Source organism: Nannospalax galili, unplaced genomic scaffold (genome assembly GCF_000622305.1).
Source record: "Nannospalax galili isolate Female #2095 unplaced genomic scaffold, S.galili_v1.0 scaffold324, whole genome shotgun sequence".
Lineage (NCBI taxonomy): Eukaryota > Metazoa > Chordata > Mammalia > Rodentia > Spalacidae > Nannospalax > Nannospalax galili.
This window is the reverse complement of record NW_008353027.1, coordinates 5,519,426-5,539,763: the sequence shown is the minus strand read 5'-3', so window position 1 is coordinate 5,539,763 and position 20,338 is coordinate 5,519,426. Positions and strand designations below refer to the sequence as shown.

Here is a 20,338-nt window from a genome sequence, read left to right as displayed (position 1 = left end):
GATCACGGGCACTTCTATTTTCATTTCTAGGCTTCAGGTTTCTTTTTTCTTTTTCACGTGTAGAACCACAGGATTGGACTGAATTTACATTGATTAGAATTGATACATATTGCACCTTAAGAATCTTTTGATGTTTCACTCAGGTAATTTCAGATGAACCCAACCTATCCATGCAGAGCTGCAATGAAAGCTCCTTATAAGCCCATGGAGTGAGTTGGGGTGAGGTGGAATGAGATGGGGTGAGTGCGGTGAGATGGCATGTAGAATGAGTGGAACCAGTGGCAAGTGTTTGTGTCCATCGTATAGTGCTGGTTGAACCTCAGAGCCAAAGTCTCAATGCTGAACAAGGCCAGGACTTGGGGAATCCTTGGACGGCAGGGTCTACAGACCCCAGAGAATTCTACGCACACCATGCCATTGGCAATGGCCACAGGTGGGCAGCTCAGAGATGCATGACCCATGGCAGCTTAGGAAGGGCCATGCTACCCAGTACCTCACCATCTTTTAAAACTTACTAGCATCATTTAAAAAAATGTCTCCAGGGGCAGATGGGGTAAGAATAAGTACTTTTTATATCAAGGAAAATAACAACAATGATCATAATAATGAGAAAAGCCAAATAAGCATATGTAAGTGCATTGTTCTTCTTAGAGATTTATTTTTGTTTGATGAATTTGACACCAGTCATGGAGAGAGTTTGGACCACGTAGGAAAATGAGTACCCAGAGGGGCCTGCAGCTTCCTGCATGGGTGGGTTTGGTGTTAGGTTGTTGGTTGGTTTAATTTGTTTTGGGATGTTTTTCTTTTGTTCACTTTTATAAATCTCTCCCCAGGCTTGTGAGCTTTTCCTCCCTCCCACCTCCCTTCCCCAGCCCCAAATTTCATTTAAAAAGCGAGCTTGCTCGCCAGGTTTGTCCCTCAAGCTCTCAAGGCTCTAATAAATAAGGAGCACCTGTAAAACAGTAGCTTGACTTGTTGACTGTACAAAGGAGAATATAGAAATACAGTATGTACACGCATCCATGGCCCGGTGCCGCAAGGCTGAGGTGAAACCATCCTGGCCCTGCCCTCCCACTGTGGCCACCTCCTGCTGAGGCTCCATGGCATGGAGGGGTGGGGTACCAGACCCCTCCAGAGGGAACAATTGCTTTTATTTGAGTTAGTAAACAGATACACTGAATCACAAGGTGATTTGATTTGTTTTTTGTTTTTTTTTAGTTTTCTTCTTTTTTTTTTGATTTTTTTCTTTTTCTTTTCTTTTCTTTTTTTCTGTACTCGTCAGACTGGGGTACTCCACGACTGTCTCACCTGCCAGTACACATGCTCTAGAGGACTTCTGGACTCGCAGCTACAACTGTACAAGTGCACACAAGTAAATCTACCCTGTTATCCTCCACCCACTGATTGAGGATCAAATTGCACATTTCTCTTAACCATGACAGGAGAAAGCAAACAGCGAAACAGAATCCTGGGCGATCTTTCTCACTTTCCCTCTTGTTTTCATTGGTTCGCCCATACCATTCTAATTATCATGAAAGGGCTCTGCAAGGGCTCTGCGTATAGAGAGATTGTCTCACTGACTTCCTGGATCACCGAAAACCATCAGGGTTGAAATTTCATCCGAGTCTTTCCTGACGCCCAGCAAATATTCCCCCTCGGATTATTTTACACCTTGAGGGCATTTTGGTCTTCAGTTCAACACTCTTGCTCTGTTCCCAAATGGGGCACTATTTAGGGGAATTTCAAGAGAAAGCTGAGAAGAATAAACATTTACCAAGTTCTCTTGGCATTCAGTCTCTGAAAAACCACAGTATAAACTATCCATGCTGCTTTTTAACATCTGTCAAATCGAAAATTAAAAGCCATAAAAGTGTAACACTGAAAATATGGCATCAAAAAGGATAAAGGTGGCCTTTGTAAAAAATAACATGAAAAGTATATTAGCCAATAAAATATTCTACCTCTTCATTTAAAAGTGCATCGTGGGCTGGACAGAGATGAATCTGAAGTTTTGGGACTCCAGTACCATCCCTCCCCACCACCAAAACATGAACAGTATAGTTCCAAAACCATACAATGCAAATCACAATTCTTAGTGTAGCAGCAAAACCACAGCAGTTCTTAAAAAGATTAAAAAAAGATTCTTGTTTTCCAATCCGTATCATCTTCCAGCCTCAGCCGCTGAGCCTTGAAGATGGGGTGGGAAGAATACCTACATTGGTCCTTGTGATGTGTTGTTTTTCTTTTTTGAAAACTAGGGGCGAAATCCCAAAGTTCCTCTGGGGAGAAGCAGAGCTAGAGGCAGCAGGAAGGCGAGGCCTGGCTTGATGGGTCCAAAGACGTGCTGGCTTCTCTGGCCTAGAGGCCACCAGGGAGGGATGCTTCCTCCAAGATGCTTAATGACAGGAAGCTGCGTATTTGCTTGAGTTTTAGCCAGAGCGGGTGGTGAGCTGACCAGCTGGTGTCATTGGATGGCTAACATGGTTTGCTCGCGCCCTCTCTCCATGCAAGGTACCCTGGGAGTGAGCGTTCCTGGGAAAAGAGAAGAGGCCATGAGAACCAACTGGACCAAATCTCTACCCACCCATGTCTGCCCACCCCACGCAGGTGGGGAGAAACATGCATGAGAGAGAGCTGTGGCTCATCAGCACCAGTTTGCCCTAAGATGAGCCCCAACAGCATGATTTCAGAGCGCTTCATTCAGTCTGCTGAGGATCAGCCATGCCAGCTTTGTGTGAAGAACTGAAACCTGAGCCCTCTTTGGAAAACCATAATGAGCCTGATGAACTACGCCTTCCTCACAGACCACAGCATCCTTTGCAACCAGCAACTTTCACTCTCCACAGGACTTCATGTCTAACCAGCAGGACATCTTTTGAGTTTCCTAAGGTCACTCCAAAACCAGGTAAGGTCAGAGGGACCCCAGAGCACCAGACCTCACTCCCTTCATGTATCAGCTCTGGTGCTTGAGAACAGAAGGCCCAGAGAGACACTATTAGCAAAGTTACAGTGGACACACATGCCTCCCTTTGGAAATTCCTGGAGACAATGAAGCTGGGAGAAACAGATACCCCTGTCTGTGGCTCTTGCTTGTCAAAAGTGAGCCACTGACAACTCTTCACACCCTGATCACACGAGAGCATGGGACTGGCAGACAACAAATCACCCAGACCTTGGGATCCTGGGTAGATGGACTGAACTGAACTTTCAAACTGGTTCCTGGGGAGCAGCACCCCACATACACCACAGATTGGAGGCTTGGCCTTTTCATCCTTATGGGTTTCTTTCATTTGCTACCAAGTTCTTATTCAGAGGCAGAGTCTCTTGACAGTAGTCAGGTGCTTCCATGAAGCAGCCACTTAGAAGTCTGTCCAGCAAAATGTGGAGTCCCTGAGGTCTGGGGTTGGGGCTATCTTTTCTCATGAATCTATATTTAGTCCCTGGTCCACAGTCTGTCAGAGGTTATTCATAGGTGTTCAGCATGATTTTGTCAAATGAATGAGTTAAACATCTGTCTACCACCATGCCCACCAAAAGAAGCTATTTTTCCCTTCTGCCAGTTAAATGGGGTTGTCAGAAATATGAACGGGTAAAATTTGGCTAATGTGAGGTGGTAACAGAAGATTTGTAAATATCTTTACAACCATTAAGGTTATTTTTAGAACAATGAGTGAATAATTTCAAAGAGGTGGTAGAATTTATGATTCGAAGGTCCCCTAGAGATAGAATAGCACAATTTCCTCATTTTATAGAAGGAGAACTGGAAGCCATAGAGACCTGGAAACGAACATGAATTTAGTGCAGGAACAAGGAGGCCAGGTGCCCTTTGGGAGGACTAAGTAGGAGCTCGTGCTTTGAACTCTGCTGTCCCAATTGTGGTGTTAATGGCAACAATAATAATCATCAGCCAAAAACAAGGTTTGAAATTCTCAGTGTGCAAAACTGGAAATGCTTGAGCTCCCTAAATCACATTAGATCACCAGATCCATGTGCGTTTAATATGTATATTAAATAACCAAAGCGAAAATGCAAAACGCCGCAAATATGTACCGGGGGTAGAATTACAAGGCCATGGAAACCTTTTCATTTGGCATGTTTCTCTCTGAATAAAGAGCTCACATTCGCCCAGCCCTTCTTTCTGTCTTGAGAATGAGAAACAGTGACCAGAAAAGGTACAAACGAAGCCATCATGAAACAGCATCGAATCAGAGGCCACAGAGAGGAAAAGAACTGAGACGTGACAAGCAGGTTAGAAGACATGGGCCACTTATTTTGGGGACGGTTCTCTTGCTTCATCAAGCACAGCCTGGGTGTTGCTGTGGAAGTAGGGGAAAAACTACCACCTCTGGGCCTGACACCAAGAGTGACCACATCTTGGAGTCCAAAAGGGCCTCCAAATTCTTTTACAGGAAAAAGGAACAAAAGGTGCTTAGCACCTTCTTCCTGTGACTGACAGAAACCACCGTTTTTAAAGGCTGCCATTGCTTCTTCAGTGATGTAGCTTCTTTTTCTTTACTGCAATCACAACCGAAAAAAAAGGGAATATTTCTCAAATAAGTTTCTTTGTATTCAAATCACCTTTGGACAAAGACCAAATATGTCCAGCATCAGCCTACTTGGAGAAAATTTCTAGGCTTTCATAAGAGACTAGGAAAACGGGATTATAATGAGAGCCATTCTGGAACCTTAACTACAGCATTTGCCATCCCAAACACTATAATAATCATTATTATTCTCTGCTATCTATTATTGTCTGGTAAATAATATGTGTTTTCCCCCAAAGTTCTAAAGGGTGCAGCTGCACAGCACTCTATTTTTGCAGCCCCATTCCTGCCACTCTACAAGCCTGCTCACACCGAGCTTTTGTTACGAGAGCAGAAAGGAGACTGACTGTGTGTGCCCTTCCTTTTCTTCTCATCACACATTTGCACACCTAGGACATTCCTAAAGGCCAGAGGATGGCAGTACAAGTCTCTTTCTGCTGGCCAGTTTTGAGAAGGGGTGGTCCTGAAGCCAGCCTCTTCAGTTGGATCGAGGCAGCCCCTTGTTGAGGACATAGGCATGGACTCTGGTGTCAGTGATAAGGAGCCGAACGTAGATTTCATTCTCTTCATTTTTACTGATAGGTAACACACAGAAACCTCTAGAACAGGAAAGATGCAGACTTAAAGACTTAGAAAGTGGTCATATCAGAAAGTTAGGGCCTTGCTACACAGAGGGATCCTACAGGAAAACTGCCCCCTTTGTCTAAATTTTATCATCTCTACAAAGGAAAGGTACAAGAAATAGGAGCCATGGTCCACATGCCCATCCTGTTTGTGTGTCCTTAGACCTGTTCCTTACCAGTCCTTCCCCAAGTCCTGATAACAGAAGTCTGGGTGACACTTTCTGTTACATCCCCTACCTCTCACATGCTGTGATCAGGACAAAAGGCAGTATCAAATATAAAGGATTACAAACTTAAGCAACTGGATGGTAGTCTGTTATCAGTATATAAGGAAGGTCCTCTTTCTAGATCTTTTTTTTTTTTTTTTTTTTTTTTTTTTTTAAGCAAGGGTCCCCCATTTACCCCCACCTCACAAAGGTCACAAGACAAATTCCCTGAAACAAGAGCTATATTTTTTGGTCTTTTTGAGACAGGGTCTCCCTGTAGCCCCCAGCTGGCCTGGAACTTGATCTGTAGACCAGGCTGGCCTCAGATTCACAGAGATCTGCCTGCCTCTGCCTCCCACCCAAGTGCAGGGATTAAAGGTATGTACCACCACACTTGGCCATTTTCTAGATCTTTAAGTCCAAAGGTTCAGAGTCTCTTTCATGTACATACATGCACACATACATATACCTGCAGCAGAGATTTCCGGAGTGTTCCTGAATGCAAGGGATTCTTGGGAAGTGCATATACTTGCACCTCACACTTCAGTTTTTTCTCTGAATGAGAGAGTTATCTGAATGCAGGAAAATTTACCCATGTTACATGGAATATCTCACACATACAACCATATCAAGAAGCCGTGTCTTGTACTGTATACTTTCTAATGTATATAGAGCCTAGTACTACTGTGCATGGTCTCTACAGAGTATGGATGGTCAACCGTCTCCAAATTCCAGACCTGCTTTCCTTTTCTGTCCAGAAGAAGGAAATGTCCTCATGTCGGATCCTAATTGCCCAGCAAGGGCACTGAGAGATTCTCTGTTCACCTGGCCAGTTACTCCCCCATTTTATCAGGGAGGCAGTGAGATTTAGCTACCTGTCTTCCTTTACCACATATAGTTTTCCAAAGGACTACAGAGAGCAAAAAATATGCCTCAATACCGTTAAGTTCTTTCAATGCTGATATTCTCAAAATATGGCCATTCTTACCTTTACCTCTTCCACTTACAATCTAAGATGTATGCTGCTGCATTTCAAGAAATTTCCCAAAAATAAGTGTAGATCTGGAGAAAAATATCTCATTTTAAGCCCAACATTTCCAAGTCAGTCATTCTCTGATGTGAGACACCATCTCTGCCCGGAAGCCTGCCTCTGTTCATCTAGTTTATTTCAAAATTTTTAGTCTTATTTCCTTCCTCAAATGCCTTTGTAATTTTCAGAATCAAAATCCAATAGGTCTTGTATTGCTCATTTATAAGATAGGTTCCCCTTGTCTGTTTAGTCTCAGGTGCCTAAAATCCTATGGCATCAACTCTATGATATGCAAGAAATGCTCACTGCCAAGCCAGCTTGCCTTTGTCCCTGCCCTAGCAGAAATCCACTCACTGGAGCACTGCTGCCCATCACTTATCAGCGTTAAATACAGCCATTACGTGCTGGCAGAGGTTGTGCTGTTTATCTGGGACAATAACGAGTCCCTGAGGACAGACTGCTCTCAGGTAGCGGCAGCTATTCTGGGACACTCACAAGGGTAGAGCCCTGTGGTGAGTGAACAGAGCTGCCTGCAGCAGCTGATAAACTCTGGGTGTGATGCCAGATAGGGGTCCCTCACCAAGCCCATCCTAAGCAGAGCTACAGTTTGATCAGACTTTGCCAAAAAGTGGTTCCTTCCCTCCATTTCAACTGTTGCTGTGTGAAGAGTTTTGAAATGGCTTTTTACCAAGTTGGAAACTTTTTACTTTCGAAATGGACAATGTTTCTTTTCTCATAGCTCATTAAATAATGAAAATCATTGAGAAACAGTTCTTCTTTCTAGAGTGCATATAATGGGAAATGACCCTTTGTAAGGAGAGGGTCTAGGGGCTGAGGTGGACCTTAACTAAGCTTAGGTCACACACTGGGTTCTGGTGTGAACTGCAACTTCATTACCATGGCAGCCACTTACCCTGTGGCTCTGATAAACTAAGAAGACTCATGCATATTTAATTTTTAAACCAAATAGAAGGCTTTTTTATTAATTTTATAATTTATTTTTGTTTGCCTTGAGACAGAGTCTCATATAGCCCAGGCCGGCCTCAAACTTGTTAAATAGCTGAAGATGACCTCCTGCTTCTGTTTCCCAAGTGCTGGGACTGCAGGTGTGTACTACCACATCCTGTTGAAAACAAGTTTATTTTATCCTTATTTCACTTATATACTTGCTTCACAGAAACAATATAACCAAAGTATCTATGATGGTCTTCATCTCTCAGGTAAGGAAATTATCTGCTCAAGGTCACGAGCTAAGCTGGTTGGGAGCCTAGCATCCAGAACCTCATCCATGATCCTTTACCCAGAGTGTTACCCCCGGTCCACGTTCATTTCTCTGTTTCTTTACCTTGACAAGGGGTGGGTATGGCGTCTGACTGGAAGGGGCCCCAGAGACAAGTAGCACCTATCTCCCTTGCTTTCGCAAACAAGAAAAATTCTTTGATAAGAAAAAAGGTGTTTTCATTCAAGTCCCATTTAATACACAAACCAGCTAATGTGCTTTCATATGATCCAACAGGGCCCTCCCACTTGAAGCTCTGCTCCCTGTGCCATCTCTATGACCTGAGCAGGTGTCCCTGGGTAGATATGCTACGTCCCAGGTGAACTAAGTGAGTCTGAGGTGTCAGTAAAAAGGCCAGGGTCTATTCATTTCTACCACACAATCTCAAAACACTGTTGTCTTCCAAAATTCTGCCTTGGACAATAATGCCAGATGTTGATTGTGTCAAGGTTGAACTTGCTATTTCTCTGTTATCTGAGCATAGGCATTCTAAGTGACAAAGAAGGAACAGCGGGGGCGGGGGAGGAGCAGCTTCCCATGGCAAGCTGCTGCACAGGGCCTGAGGGCCCATAGCAGATTTTAAGATTTTAGTTGAGGTTTAGAAGGGCAATCTTCCCATCTTTATTCTTTATGACTAGTAGCAGAGAGGGAGAAAGCACCAAATTAGTGGTAATGACATTATAAAAAGAGCAAGAATACTGACTCCTCCTCTAAACCAGCGAAGTATGGAACAGAGGGTTAATAACTGCCCTTGTGCAGCCTTTTGACTCTTGAGCCCAGATATGCAGATTATGCCTATTTCCTCTTTGAAATCAGCTGCTCAACGTGGGACAGCCATGCAGTGGGTAGTAAAATGTCTTCCTGGTCCTTAGTCTAGGGTGTGTAACTTAGGCACTTCTGATCGGATCCTGTGTCCCCCTGGAGGGAATGGCAGATGAGACTCAGGTTCCAATCTGTCATGCCATGACCTTGAACAGTCGCTTTTTGTCTTGGCCTCTATTTGAAGACGTCAAATGAGAAATTCTATGAGGATTTCTGCAATGGATTCTCTAACTTCTGAACTTCACAACATGCAAAGTCCTGGGCTGCAGAACCACCAGGACAGTTCTTATAGTAATCATCTATGAGCCAGAGAACTCGGTGCTGAAAACTCAACGTGACCGGGGTTACCTTCAATCCACATTTTTGATGGCTCTGCACGGAGTCCTGGAGCTAGCTGCTGCCAAATCCCAGCATTATTTACTGACTGCACAATTCTGGGTAAAAACTATCAACTTTATCTGGGAAATGGGCTTAAAACTCGCCCAGCACTGTTGCCATTATGTAGCATACAGAACATTGCCTGTGTGTAGAAAGCACTTGATATATAAACTGTTATATATAGTTAATGGCAAAATGCAGGTGAAGAAATGCTGCAGAATTTGCCCAAATCTTCATAGCTGGTGACAGTTTTCTTTTTTTAATATTTTACTTATTATTTTTATGTGTTTGCATGTATTGTCTGCTTGTAGGGAAGTGCACCTGTGTTGTGCAGTGCCGGAGGACAGAAGAGGCTCTTGGATCGCCTGGAACTGGAGTTATGGACAGTTGTTAGCTGCCATGTGGGTGCTGGGATTCAAACCACTGAGCCATCTCTCCAGCCCCGACACAGTCAGTTTTCACATCCAGACAGGTCTCACTCCAACCCTGGGCTTTACCCAAGGTAGTGTGGCCTTTCTACTAGGTATTAACTGGCATTCTTAAGGGATCTACACTTTAATGCTCCCTTATCTGTCCCTCATTGAAATGCCATGACTTAGAATACACTGAGGGGGGCTCACAGAGGTGAAGTCAACTCTTCCTTCTAGTAAATTGCTCCACTGGGGTTGAACCCAGGCCAGCCCAACTACAAGGCAGTTCTTTCTCATAAAGCCATGCTGCCATTTTCCTTCTCTACCAGGAGTCTGCTCCTGTGTGGAGGCTTTAGTTCTACACCCTGGGAAGTGAAAATAGATAAAAGGACATCTTCAATAGGAGGCCGAACTATTGAGCCACGGGACTTGGGAGGATCTGATTCTACTTCTGAAAAAATGTCTGCAGGTGTCTGAGGGAAAACAACACCCCTGAGGCCTTTCTGCTGCTCTTCAGATCAAGGATGAGAGGCTGGGCCATCATTGTGGTCCCTGCAGAACCTTCTGGGTCCACATTCAGGGAAGTTTGTGGCTAGAAATCATGCCTGGCCCACACAGCCCCTAATATTCTTAACTCTTCCAAACAAGTCAAGGCTGCCAGGCAGCATCCTGAGCCGACCTCAGTTCATAGCTGCTGGCCAGGGGGAGGGGGGGGATTGCAGGGGAAGGGACATGAATGCATGAGTGAATTCCTGTTTCCATGGCAACCTAGGGCCCACCAGCATCCCTTTCTTGGACTTGGAATGCCTACTGCTTGTGAGGTTTCCTTCTACCATAAGCCATGAAAGCACTTAAGGCCTACCTGGGGCAAAGAAAGACAGTGTCTGCCCTGCTACGATGCCTTTACATACTTATAACACAGACATGGCAGCCAATGCCTCTCACCTTCTATTGATAAGATCCACTGCTGGTAATTAGCCTGTCATCAGGATGTGAAGATCAGCTTCAGCAATGCCAGTGTCTCCTCACTTCCTTTCAGTCTATGAACAACTGCTAAAGTAATTGTCCTCACAGATTTCATCGTTACTCCTCTGCTTGAGGTCACAGTGATTATAATGACCAACACATCCAGAATCAATCCTTCCATCCCCTGTCCCTCATCTCGCTGTCCTCCATGCTCCTTATCCTCTGTGCAAGCCCTTCGTGCTAGCCAAGTGCAGCACAGCCTGCTTTTGGGGCACCTGTTCTTTGACACTGTGCTGCCTCTCCCATGCTTCCAACCCTACCCCCTCCCCAGCCTCTGTCCCTCCTCAGGTTGAGAAGCTAACTCTGAATTCATCTGCTTTAAGCAACACCATCAAGAGACCCTTATCCTTCACTTGTTCAACAAATGCACCATGCCCATTCTGTCTGCCTCCAAGCTAGGCAATGGGTTACAATAAGAGTAACATGGCCACAGCCCCTTCCTCTATGAAGTCCATTGTTTGATTATCATACTGGCTTGCAGGTTCTACTGGCTTCTACAACTGACCTTGGTTATTTCTTGCCTCTTAACTCTCCCTGAATAAGGGCTCCTATCACAAACTTTCCCACTCTGCTCTCCTTTTTTTATAGTTATTTCTCTGTCCTCCAGCATGTTTTAGTAGCACAATAAGAAAGCATTACATATTGCTAGTGGAAAATGGGTTTGTTTTATCCTCCAGAGAAATAAATGGAGACTATCTCTAAACACTGAATGAGCAAAAAGAACTGCCTTCCTCTTTTTGGATATGACTAGATGTTTATTAAGCTTTATGGATTGCAATACATAAATCAAGTACAAATTATGGATCTATCAGTATCAAATATTGAACATTTAAAAGTTATTATTCCTGAAGGTCAGTTGGTAGAGTGTGCCTAGCGTACATGAAGCCCTGAGTTCAATCCCTAGCACTGTATAAACTGGGCATGGTGGTACAGTCGTGCAATCTCAGCACTCAGGAAGTAGAGGCAGGAGGTAGAAGTTCAAGGTCATCCTCAGCAATATAGAGAATTTAAGGCCAGCCTGGGTTCCATGAGACCGTACCTCGAAAAACAAAACAGAAAATTATTATTCTTGTACAAATGATAATATATGCAGAGAGAGAGAGAACGAGAGAGAGAGACTAGACAAACAACAAGGTGGCTAGTCCATCAATCAGTGAGTAGTGCTGTCAAAATAAAAACTAGAGTCCTGAACCAGTGTCCCTCATTTTCACAGGCAAAGTCATAATATTTTTCCACTCAATTTTTCATTGTTTTTTTATCAGTATTTGAGACTCATATTGCTCAAATCTTGAGGGATATGAAAATAGCCATTAGGTCCTATGTTTATGATGTAATCATATCAAATGGGAGAAATGGAGGGTCCTGGGTGTATTTTTGGTTTGGCAAACTTAGAATTTTTTTTCAAACATTTGGGGTTTGGCTAAAACCAAACCTTATTTTGCCAAGTATTTTGGCTTTAATTTTTAAACCCATGTGTATTTTAAAAGAAATTCTATCTATATGTTTCTGACTCATTTACACTTAACTCATGAAAACGCTGTTTTGGTAAGCACTAATAGATGTCCAAGCAGGTTTACAAGCCTTCTTAAGCCTTCTCTTCCCCTGTTCTTGCCAAAATGCTGTATTTTGCTAGCCATAAGAGTGAGAGCTCCGGGGGCTTGTGATAAATCTGAGATTTAAGGCCTCTGAAGCTTAAGTGGATTCTGAGTTTGGAAAAAGTTCTCCCCTCCACTTTTTCATAAGTGCCCAAACAGGCTCCTCAGACAGGCTGCTATGTCTTATGACTGGAGGAAAATGGTAAAGAGTCCCTATTCTATCCACTAACAATTTGTCCTAATACATCTTAAATGAAAATTATGATCTTTGAGCTCACATGGACACAGATTGAGACATGACACTCTAATGGGAAGTTTTCTTATCTTAGGATAAGAAAAAGAAGTGGAACTCAACTCTGTTCAAGTCTGAACACTTTATCTTTTGAGCCCTGGGGAATTTTTTTAAATAGCAGACAACAAACCTTGTTTAGGATCTTTTACACTTAAAAAAATCTGAATCTACTAAAAATGGCATTTGAATTAAAACCAGAAAAGCAGGAAGAGTGTGGCTTCATGCTATGACTTCTCCGCATCTTACAAAATGGTGCCTGGCTATCACTCAATTACAGTATTCTAGAGGGAGAGGGCTTTTGGATGAAGTACTTAAAAATGGCTTATAAATATTTAAAGTATAAGCATCTAACAAATCATAATGACAAAGTTTTACATTTAACCACATGTGCTCCAAATATCTTAAAATTACTCTAAATATGGGTTTAAAATATCAAAAAGGCTTGTTGATGGCATGTAGAACTTTGCAGAGAAACTTAAACCTGGTCATTCTTGCTCCCACAATACCCAATCTGCACAATTTTTAAAGCGTGTGTGTGTGTGTGTGTGTGTGTGTGTGTGTGTGTGTGTTTCTTTAGAAAAGGACCGTGCTCTAAAACAGGAGTGGAAGTATGAACTCGGGTTTCCCCTTCTCTCACCAAATGCAGTTGCATCACTTTGCTTCTAGATAATTTGTTATTGTAGGTTGTCTCAAGTTTGAGATGGTAACATTTTAGAAATACTTGGAGAACTATGCCAGCTACAGGAGGATATCATTACAAATTGACACACATGTTGAATGGAAATGCCACTCATTTTCAAGACACAAAACTTTGACTATGGAAATAGCCATGCAAAGAATAGAGAGGTATACTTTAAAAAAATTTTTTTAATTATTTTATGTGTATATTGCCTGCATGTATGTAAATGCACCTGTGTTGTATAATGCCCATGGAGGTCAGAAGAGGACGTCAAATCCCCTGGACTAGAGTTACAGATGGCTGTTAGCTACCATGTGGGTGCTGGGATTTGAACCTGGGTCCTCTGCAAGAGCAACCAGTGCTTTTAACTGCTGAGCCATCTCTCCAGCCCTGAGAGGTATACTTTTTAATTGTGTCTTTTGGACATTAGGCCCAAGTGTCATATCAAATGAGTTCCTAAAGTGTGCATCTCCTTCTGATTCTTAAAATGCTATTGGTCACCTTCTTGCTTCCTGTTTTATTCAAAACAAAACACAGCTTGCCATCAGAATTTTGAAGGGGCAATGGGATAGTAGGCACAGTGAAGCTTGGATTTGTCACAGTCCTGGCCCAAGGCTACAACAGGAAGGCCATCCAGTGCCCAGGCTTCACCTTATTCAGGGTTGTGCGCTTGCAACGTAGCACACCTGCACAGCTTTTTATCTTTTGGCTTATGACTGTAATTTAGTTTTAGGAGTAGCAGAACTACAGGATCTCAGGGAGGTCACATCTGCTTTCTAACTTCAGAATAATTAAGTGTACGCTCAGGAGCTATTTTAAAGCACTAGATACTAATCCCGTGGCTTGTTTTGTTGTTTGCTTTTGCTCCAATCATTTTCACTAGCATCTTGTAAATGAACCTTAAAATAATCCCTGTGTGTGCTTTCCCACCCTGCTGTTGGCTACGCATGCTCAATTCTAACTCTACCCCACTTTTTTCTCAAGCCGAAGAGTGCGGAGACCCACAGCTCTAAAGAAGGGTACCACCTTGTTGGTATCAGAGCTGCCATCTGATTCAGCCCCTTAACACAGCCCATGCTGAACTGCTCATCTCTTAAAGTTGGTTTATTTCTTTCTATGAATGAATTGCCTTGATGCCTATGGGGCACTTAAAAACTGTTTACACACAGAGAATGCATTGCTTTAATATCCATCCACATATGAATGCACTTCACATGGCAACTGAAGGATGCAAAAGAATTCTGTGCTGGACATAGTGAAGGAAAATAAAATGACCTCACTGTCCCTTTGGCATGATCTTTTTGAACAGAGGAACCTGGAAAAGGCAGAATGTTTGTGTGGAGGCAAGTGTTCCACATATGAGGTAAGTGTTCCATGCTATCATGTGTTTGGGTCCCTCAGACATTCCTGCCTCTCAACAAGGTTTGTCTGCAGGAAGGGAGGTGTAAGTGACTGCATTATAATGCACAGGCAGCCACTTTCAGTGTGACAAAGGACTCAGTCATTAAGGCCTGGTCATGGAGCCCATTTCTAGGGCCCTTCTGGGCAATGGCTTCTTAAAGTTGGTCAAATGCCTCCCATATTCCAATTTCCAATCCCCACTTCCACTATGCTGGAAGTCAGGAAGAATGGCTACCATTCCCAGACATAGCCCCCAGAAGCCATCTTTACTGACCTGCCCACTTCTGTGACTCCAGTCAGCCAGCTCCCTAGGCTTCAGTGGCATTTTTCCATAGAAGGAGAGCATCTCCCATACAGCGTGAACTTTGAGAGCTCAAGAGGAGTATTGCTTGCTCAAGCTCTAGCTTGCTTCTTTTCTTTTGCTTCCCTTTTCTTCTGTCACCATAGGCACTCACTGGATATGGTAACTTAAAACTTTTTGCATTCTGTTACTAAGGTAATCTTTTCAAGACACGTGTAACTACAACCGTGACTTTGTGGTATTAGGTCCACAAGCTGCCAACAGTAAGTACTTACATACTATTGACTCAGCTTTCTTAGAGAACCAAAAAAACTCTCCAAGTCAGATATTACTCACTAAAAGCAAAACAATTCTTTAGAGATGAATGGTTTACTTTCTTTGGAGCCAAAAATCTATGGATTCATTCTCCCAAAACAACACCTCCATGAATAGGCACATAAAACTCTCCATGTATTGTCAGGGAAGGTGTTGAAGGCTATCCACAGACCAGCCCAGAAGGATAGGAGACCAGATTTGGGGAGCTGCCACACGGACCAGAAAGGAGGTCTGGGGGAGCATAGCCAGGACCAGTGGCACCCTTGTGGAAACTTGTGCACAAAATGCTTCCCTTGCCCCATTTTAGTCACAGCAAATCTGAAATGGGAAGGTTATGGCTGTATCTCAAAGTAATAAATTCCCTGGAGCAGCAGGAGTATGGTCATATATCATTTCATATTTCATCATGATGTGACTGACATATCTAAAACTCACTCTTACACATTAGAACCCTCCCTTTTCAAGCTCCTGATCATGGGTTCTGAGGTAGCCAGAAGCTCACTGCATGGGATGTTTCTGTGTCCCATCTTGCCGCTGTTCATTCAGAAAGCTTTCTACTGGAGGCTGAAGTGACCACAGCTGGCACTTCCCAGGCACTCACCATCGCCAGGGTATAGGACATCATCCTGGTGGCTTGTCAGTGGCTCTCTAAAGTACCTCCACCTAGAATTACGCAGCCAACTGCATACTGATAGGCAAGCAGGCGAACCCTTTAACTTAGGCTGTCACCAATGAGTATTTCTAATCATTAAACGCTGAAACACTGAATAGCCAGTGTGGCCTAGAAGCCCAGGTACTTCCCGTTTGTACCCATAGCATTGCTTTCAATGTATGGACTTTCCAACCTCCTCCCAGAGAGTTTGGTCTCTTAAACTTCTCAGTTTGAGAAACATAATTGGCAAAAGGGTTCTTTAGCATTTCAACCTTTCGCTTCCCTAATGAAACTAATCCCATGCTTAAACCAAAATTACACACATACACACACTCCTCCAGTTTTCCCCAAGTTAAAAAAAAAAAAAAAGAAAGAAAAGAAAAAAAGTAGAGCTTTTACTGCTGAGCCTGGAGGAGCATTGTGGAACTGGACCCAGGGAAGACGCTCATATTGTTTTTTCCTATACATTCCTACAGTTCTAGAAACATGTAAGAAATTCAGGAGCCACAAGGTAGGAGTTGTATAAATCTACTGCTCCAGGAAAATAAAAAGAATGGGGGTGAAAGGGTTACTCCTGGTCTGCATTTTTTTTTCAATTTTGATTATTTTATTTAAAGAGAATGTGTGATTTCCCTGGAAAACTGAGGAGGGGGGAATATTTTCTTTTGAATATTTTCAAACATTTGCACATGATTACTCTGAACTCCCCAAAGTACCATAAACAAGTGGAAGTTGTAGAAATTCAGAAAATGTACAAATACAAACAGCTATCCACCCAGCTTCCAGGCAATGACAAAGAAAGGAATATTCCATTTATAAATGGAATTCTTTGTGGATAGAATAGTTTGGAAAATGATTATGCACTGTTTTCCTTATTATTTGGAGGGTATTTTTTCTAGCTACAGAAGCTGCGGGACTGGTATTTAGAACCTTAAACATTGAAGATTAAAAGGAGTTTACAACCTTTTAAAATCTTCAACTAAACTTAATCAGTTCTGCATCTGGGGAAAACATTTGCCCATTGAAGTCATTTCTAGTCATACGAAAAAACAAGAATGAATAAAGTCAGGTAACAGGGAACAGACTCAGTTCAAAATGGGAAAGGGAGGTTGTAATTTGCAAAGAACTAACAAATGTGTCTATTTCTTTGAAGGCAACGACAACTGGGTTGCTGCTTTCAAGTTGCATGCTTTGGGTCTACCTTAAACAGTCTTTAAAATCATGATGTGGTATGAAAAGGGTGGACACAGTAAGGAGAACGAAGAATGTTGCATGTCATTACTAACAGGCTCTTCTCTGAATCACCAAAGGCACACAGGCAGTCTCTCACCAGCCTGCATTTTGTGCTGCTGCTGTTTGTGTGTATGGAAGGTTAACATCAGATGTCTTCCTCAATTACTCTCCACCTAACTTTTTGAGACAGGGTCTATCTACATCTATGCTTGGAGCTTACCGATTTGGTTAGACTGTCTGACCAGCAAGCCCCAGTGGGCCTCCTGCCTTCCAGTGCTGAGATTACATGTGTAAGCCAAGATGCCCCAGTTTTTACATGGGTGCTGTGGGGATCCAAACTCAGCTCCTCATGTTTGCATGGCAAGCACTTTGCCCACTGAACCATCTCCCCAGCCCTCGCTTTGTTTTATTACTACTTTCCACTTTGCGCAAAAGCGATGCAGTCCTTAGTTAATGGATGTATTTCCGATTTCCTCAACCACATGAATAGGCTGAGCTTCTAAAGATGTAGGAAAAAAACACCTCGTGTGCATGGAAATCAAAAAGGACCAGAGAATGAGTAAATTATGGCAGGTAGAGGCTGTGAGGTGACATGGGACCACTGAGGGTATGGGAGGGTGACTTACTGGAAAAGTGGTTCTCCCTTCTCTCAAATCTCTTGCCTTGTCACCTCTCCGTTGCCCACAAAATTTGAGTATTTCTGACTTTAAAGAAAGATTGTAATTTCTTGGGGGGGGTCCCATCATAAAAAGCACTCTCCAACCACAAGAGCTATCAGGAAATTTGGTCACAGAATCTTCTGAAATTGGCTCATACCAGGTTAATATTTTTAATAGTGATTCTGTGATCCATATCCAAGACCCTCACCTGATTATTCATTCAGAAACATAGATCATTCAAATAACTACCATAGATCTTATGCTTTTATGGTCTTCTTGCCCTGGTCATTCTTACCTCAGTAGTGGCAATAAGATCTCTCACCTTCCCACTCTTCCTTTAATATTACTTGAGTGAGGGATAATAGAATGTATTTAAATGACACTTCCCAGTGCTTTGTGGAGGTGGTTGTGTGTGTGCGTGTGTGTGTGTGTGTGTATGAGAGAGAGAGAGAGAGAGAGAGAGAGAGAGAGATCTTCCCATCACCCAAACTCTGTGAAGCAGATTAGATTACTCTTGTGAACAAATCAGGGGCATTTCCAATTGAACTGATTGTGAGAAGGCTGTGGCCATGTCTTCAGACAGCATCACTTGTAGATAGCCAATCAAGAAGGAATGGAGATCTCTTTTCAGGTGTTCTCCTCCTGCTGGTAAAGCTGTCAGAGGAAAAGGAACCCTTAAACCCTGCTGGCTGAGAAAGATTCTTGCATTACCCAGCAAGCCCTCTGCATCCGTTCTGGCCTTTCACTCAAACCTCTAGCGGTAGTTAGGTGTCTAAGTCCCCACTGTGGAGAAAGAGGTTGTGGTGTAGGTTTGTGTTTGTAGCTGGAAAACCATACTAAAAGACTAACTGAAAACTAAGGAAGTAGGCAAATAGAGGCTCACTATTGTTGTATTTTATGAACTTTTTCTCAAAGGCAGCAGGGGTAGATGGAAGAATGTTAGTAAATAAAGTAATGAAGGAACAAATTAGCTAATTCTCCTATAGTGATTAAAGAAAATATAGCTTTGGAGTTCAACAGTTGGATTTGAATCTCAACTCTGCTTACAGGTTAGGTAATCTTGGGAAATCTATCTCAGTTTCCTCAACAGTAGAATGAAGAAAGTAATTGTTTTACAAATCTAGCTCCAAACAACTAGTGCAAGCACTCACAGAGAGCACACGCATGTGAGGGATATTCTTCCTGTCTTTTCTCCCCCAGGCTGCCCTCCTACCAGGATTTATATCCCACAAGACTGAAGGTGCCCAGTAGCACATTTTTCATATCCCCTAACCCCTGGAAGGAACAGTGTTTAAGTGCTCCAGAAACACTCATTTCTCTTCCCTTCCTCTTTATAAATGTTAATAAAGTGACTCTTTGGCCTGCTTTTGCCCACTTGCATAAAAGGGAGAGCTATGTTCTGAGTTTGGGTGGACAGGCCTGAAATGAACATGGGGACAGTTTCTCCCTGACTGGTTCTGACTGGGCAAAATCTAAGTCATCTCTTTGTTCTTGGTAATGTGCACCTGATGCCTCCACCATTAGTCTTAGCAGGAGCAAATGTGATTGCATGCAGCTACAGTGGCTCACAGACTGGTTCCCCACCACCTCACAGAAATCTTTGACTCAGCCTCAGTGGCCCTCTGGGTATTAAGAAGAACTCAGAAGTCATAGGAGGCAGAGATGTGCCCTCAGCAAGGCCACCCTTTACTTGTCAAAGCTTCCCTCTGTATGAAGTGAGGGACCCATCAGCTCAGCCACTGAGCTTCCAAAGCGAGGGGGCGGGGTGGCAAGTTGGTGAGCAAAGCTTGGTGGGCTGGTGCCAGGCTCAAGGAAGAAACTGCACAGGAGCTATAAGCCATTGCTCCATTACCCTGCAAGCAAAGGTGGTTTGGTGGCCTGGGATCAGCTGGCATGCACAAGCTTGTAGAAGGCTGGCTTTTATTCTTTTCTCACAGATGGACGCCTAAGGTCATCAATGCAGTTGGGCGAGCTGGGACAGCTGCCAAGAAGGTTAACAGCGCTAGAGGTGGGTAGCCAGCTTGTGGGTTCTCTGACTTTCACTGCTCTGCAACCTAATGACTGAACATTTAGATTTCCCAAGTAATCGCCCCTTCCGCATCCTGCTCTTTTCCAGCAGGATAAATTAGGCATGAACCTAATAAGAAAACAAAAGTGTAATTAAAGAGTGTTTTTCAACAGGTTCAAGACTGGGCTTGAGTGATCTTGGCTCTTAGCTGTAAAACGGAAATGAGTCTACTAAAGAATCACCCAGTGTCATAGGCTTTGGATCAATACGTCGATGGTACACGACCACACAGAGAGCACTGTGAAACATGTAAAGGAGAGGACAGGAATACAGCTCGCCCCTGCCTTCCAGGAAGCAAGACAAGGGGCCCTGGCGGGTGGAGGAACGCCCAGGCTGGCATACAAACCTTTTACTTATTCTGATTTCTAATTCGGAGGCACCTCCGTTTGAGCGGCGGCTCCAGGTCCTCAGGGCCGGCGCTGAGCATGGGCGAGGAGATGACGCACGGCGCCATGGCAGCCTTCTCCGCGGGTTTTGGCACAGGCTGGATCACGCAGCCGGTCTTGGGCAGCATCCGCAGAGCATAGGCGTGATCCTCGTCCGCAGGGTTATTGAGGTTCGGGTCCGACTTGTCGCCCCCCGCCAGGGCCTCCTCCCCCATCAGCTTTTTGGTCGCCTCCCCGTCCAGGTGGCAGTTGGAAGCACAGTTGTTCTCCTTGACGGACTCCAGCTCGTTCACCGCGGGTTCCTCCGGCGACAGCAGCTTCTTGGGCGCGGGCGGCGGCGGCGGCTGCTCCGGCGGCGGCTCCGAGCCCTTGGCGCCCTCGGCCGCGGCGCGCGTGCCGTTCACGATGACGTTGCAGGCGGCTGCCGCCTCGGGGCCCG

The 20,338-nt window shown here is 43.9% G+C and overlaps 1 protein-coding gene across 1 annotated transcript in view; it reads right to left on the bottom strand.

The window, feature by feature from the left end:
- Positions 1 to 632: 632 nt before the first annotated feature.
- The window catches only part of Sobp (sine oculis binding protein homolog), a 170,880-nt gene continuing 151,174 nt past the window's right edge, over positions 633 to 20,338 (bottom strand). Inside the window, exons 7-8 of the mRNA XM_029554635.1 lie at positions 19,860 to 20,338; positions 633 to 2,532 (exon numbers count right to left, since the gene is read on the bottom strand). Of these exons, the coding sequence (XP_029410495.1) occupies positions 19,863 to 20,338 (476 nt within the window). The 3' untranslated portion in view covers positions 633 to 2,532; positions 19,860 to 19,862. The remainder of the gene's footprint in view (positions 2,533 to 19,859) is intronic.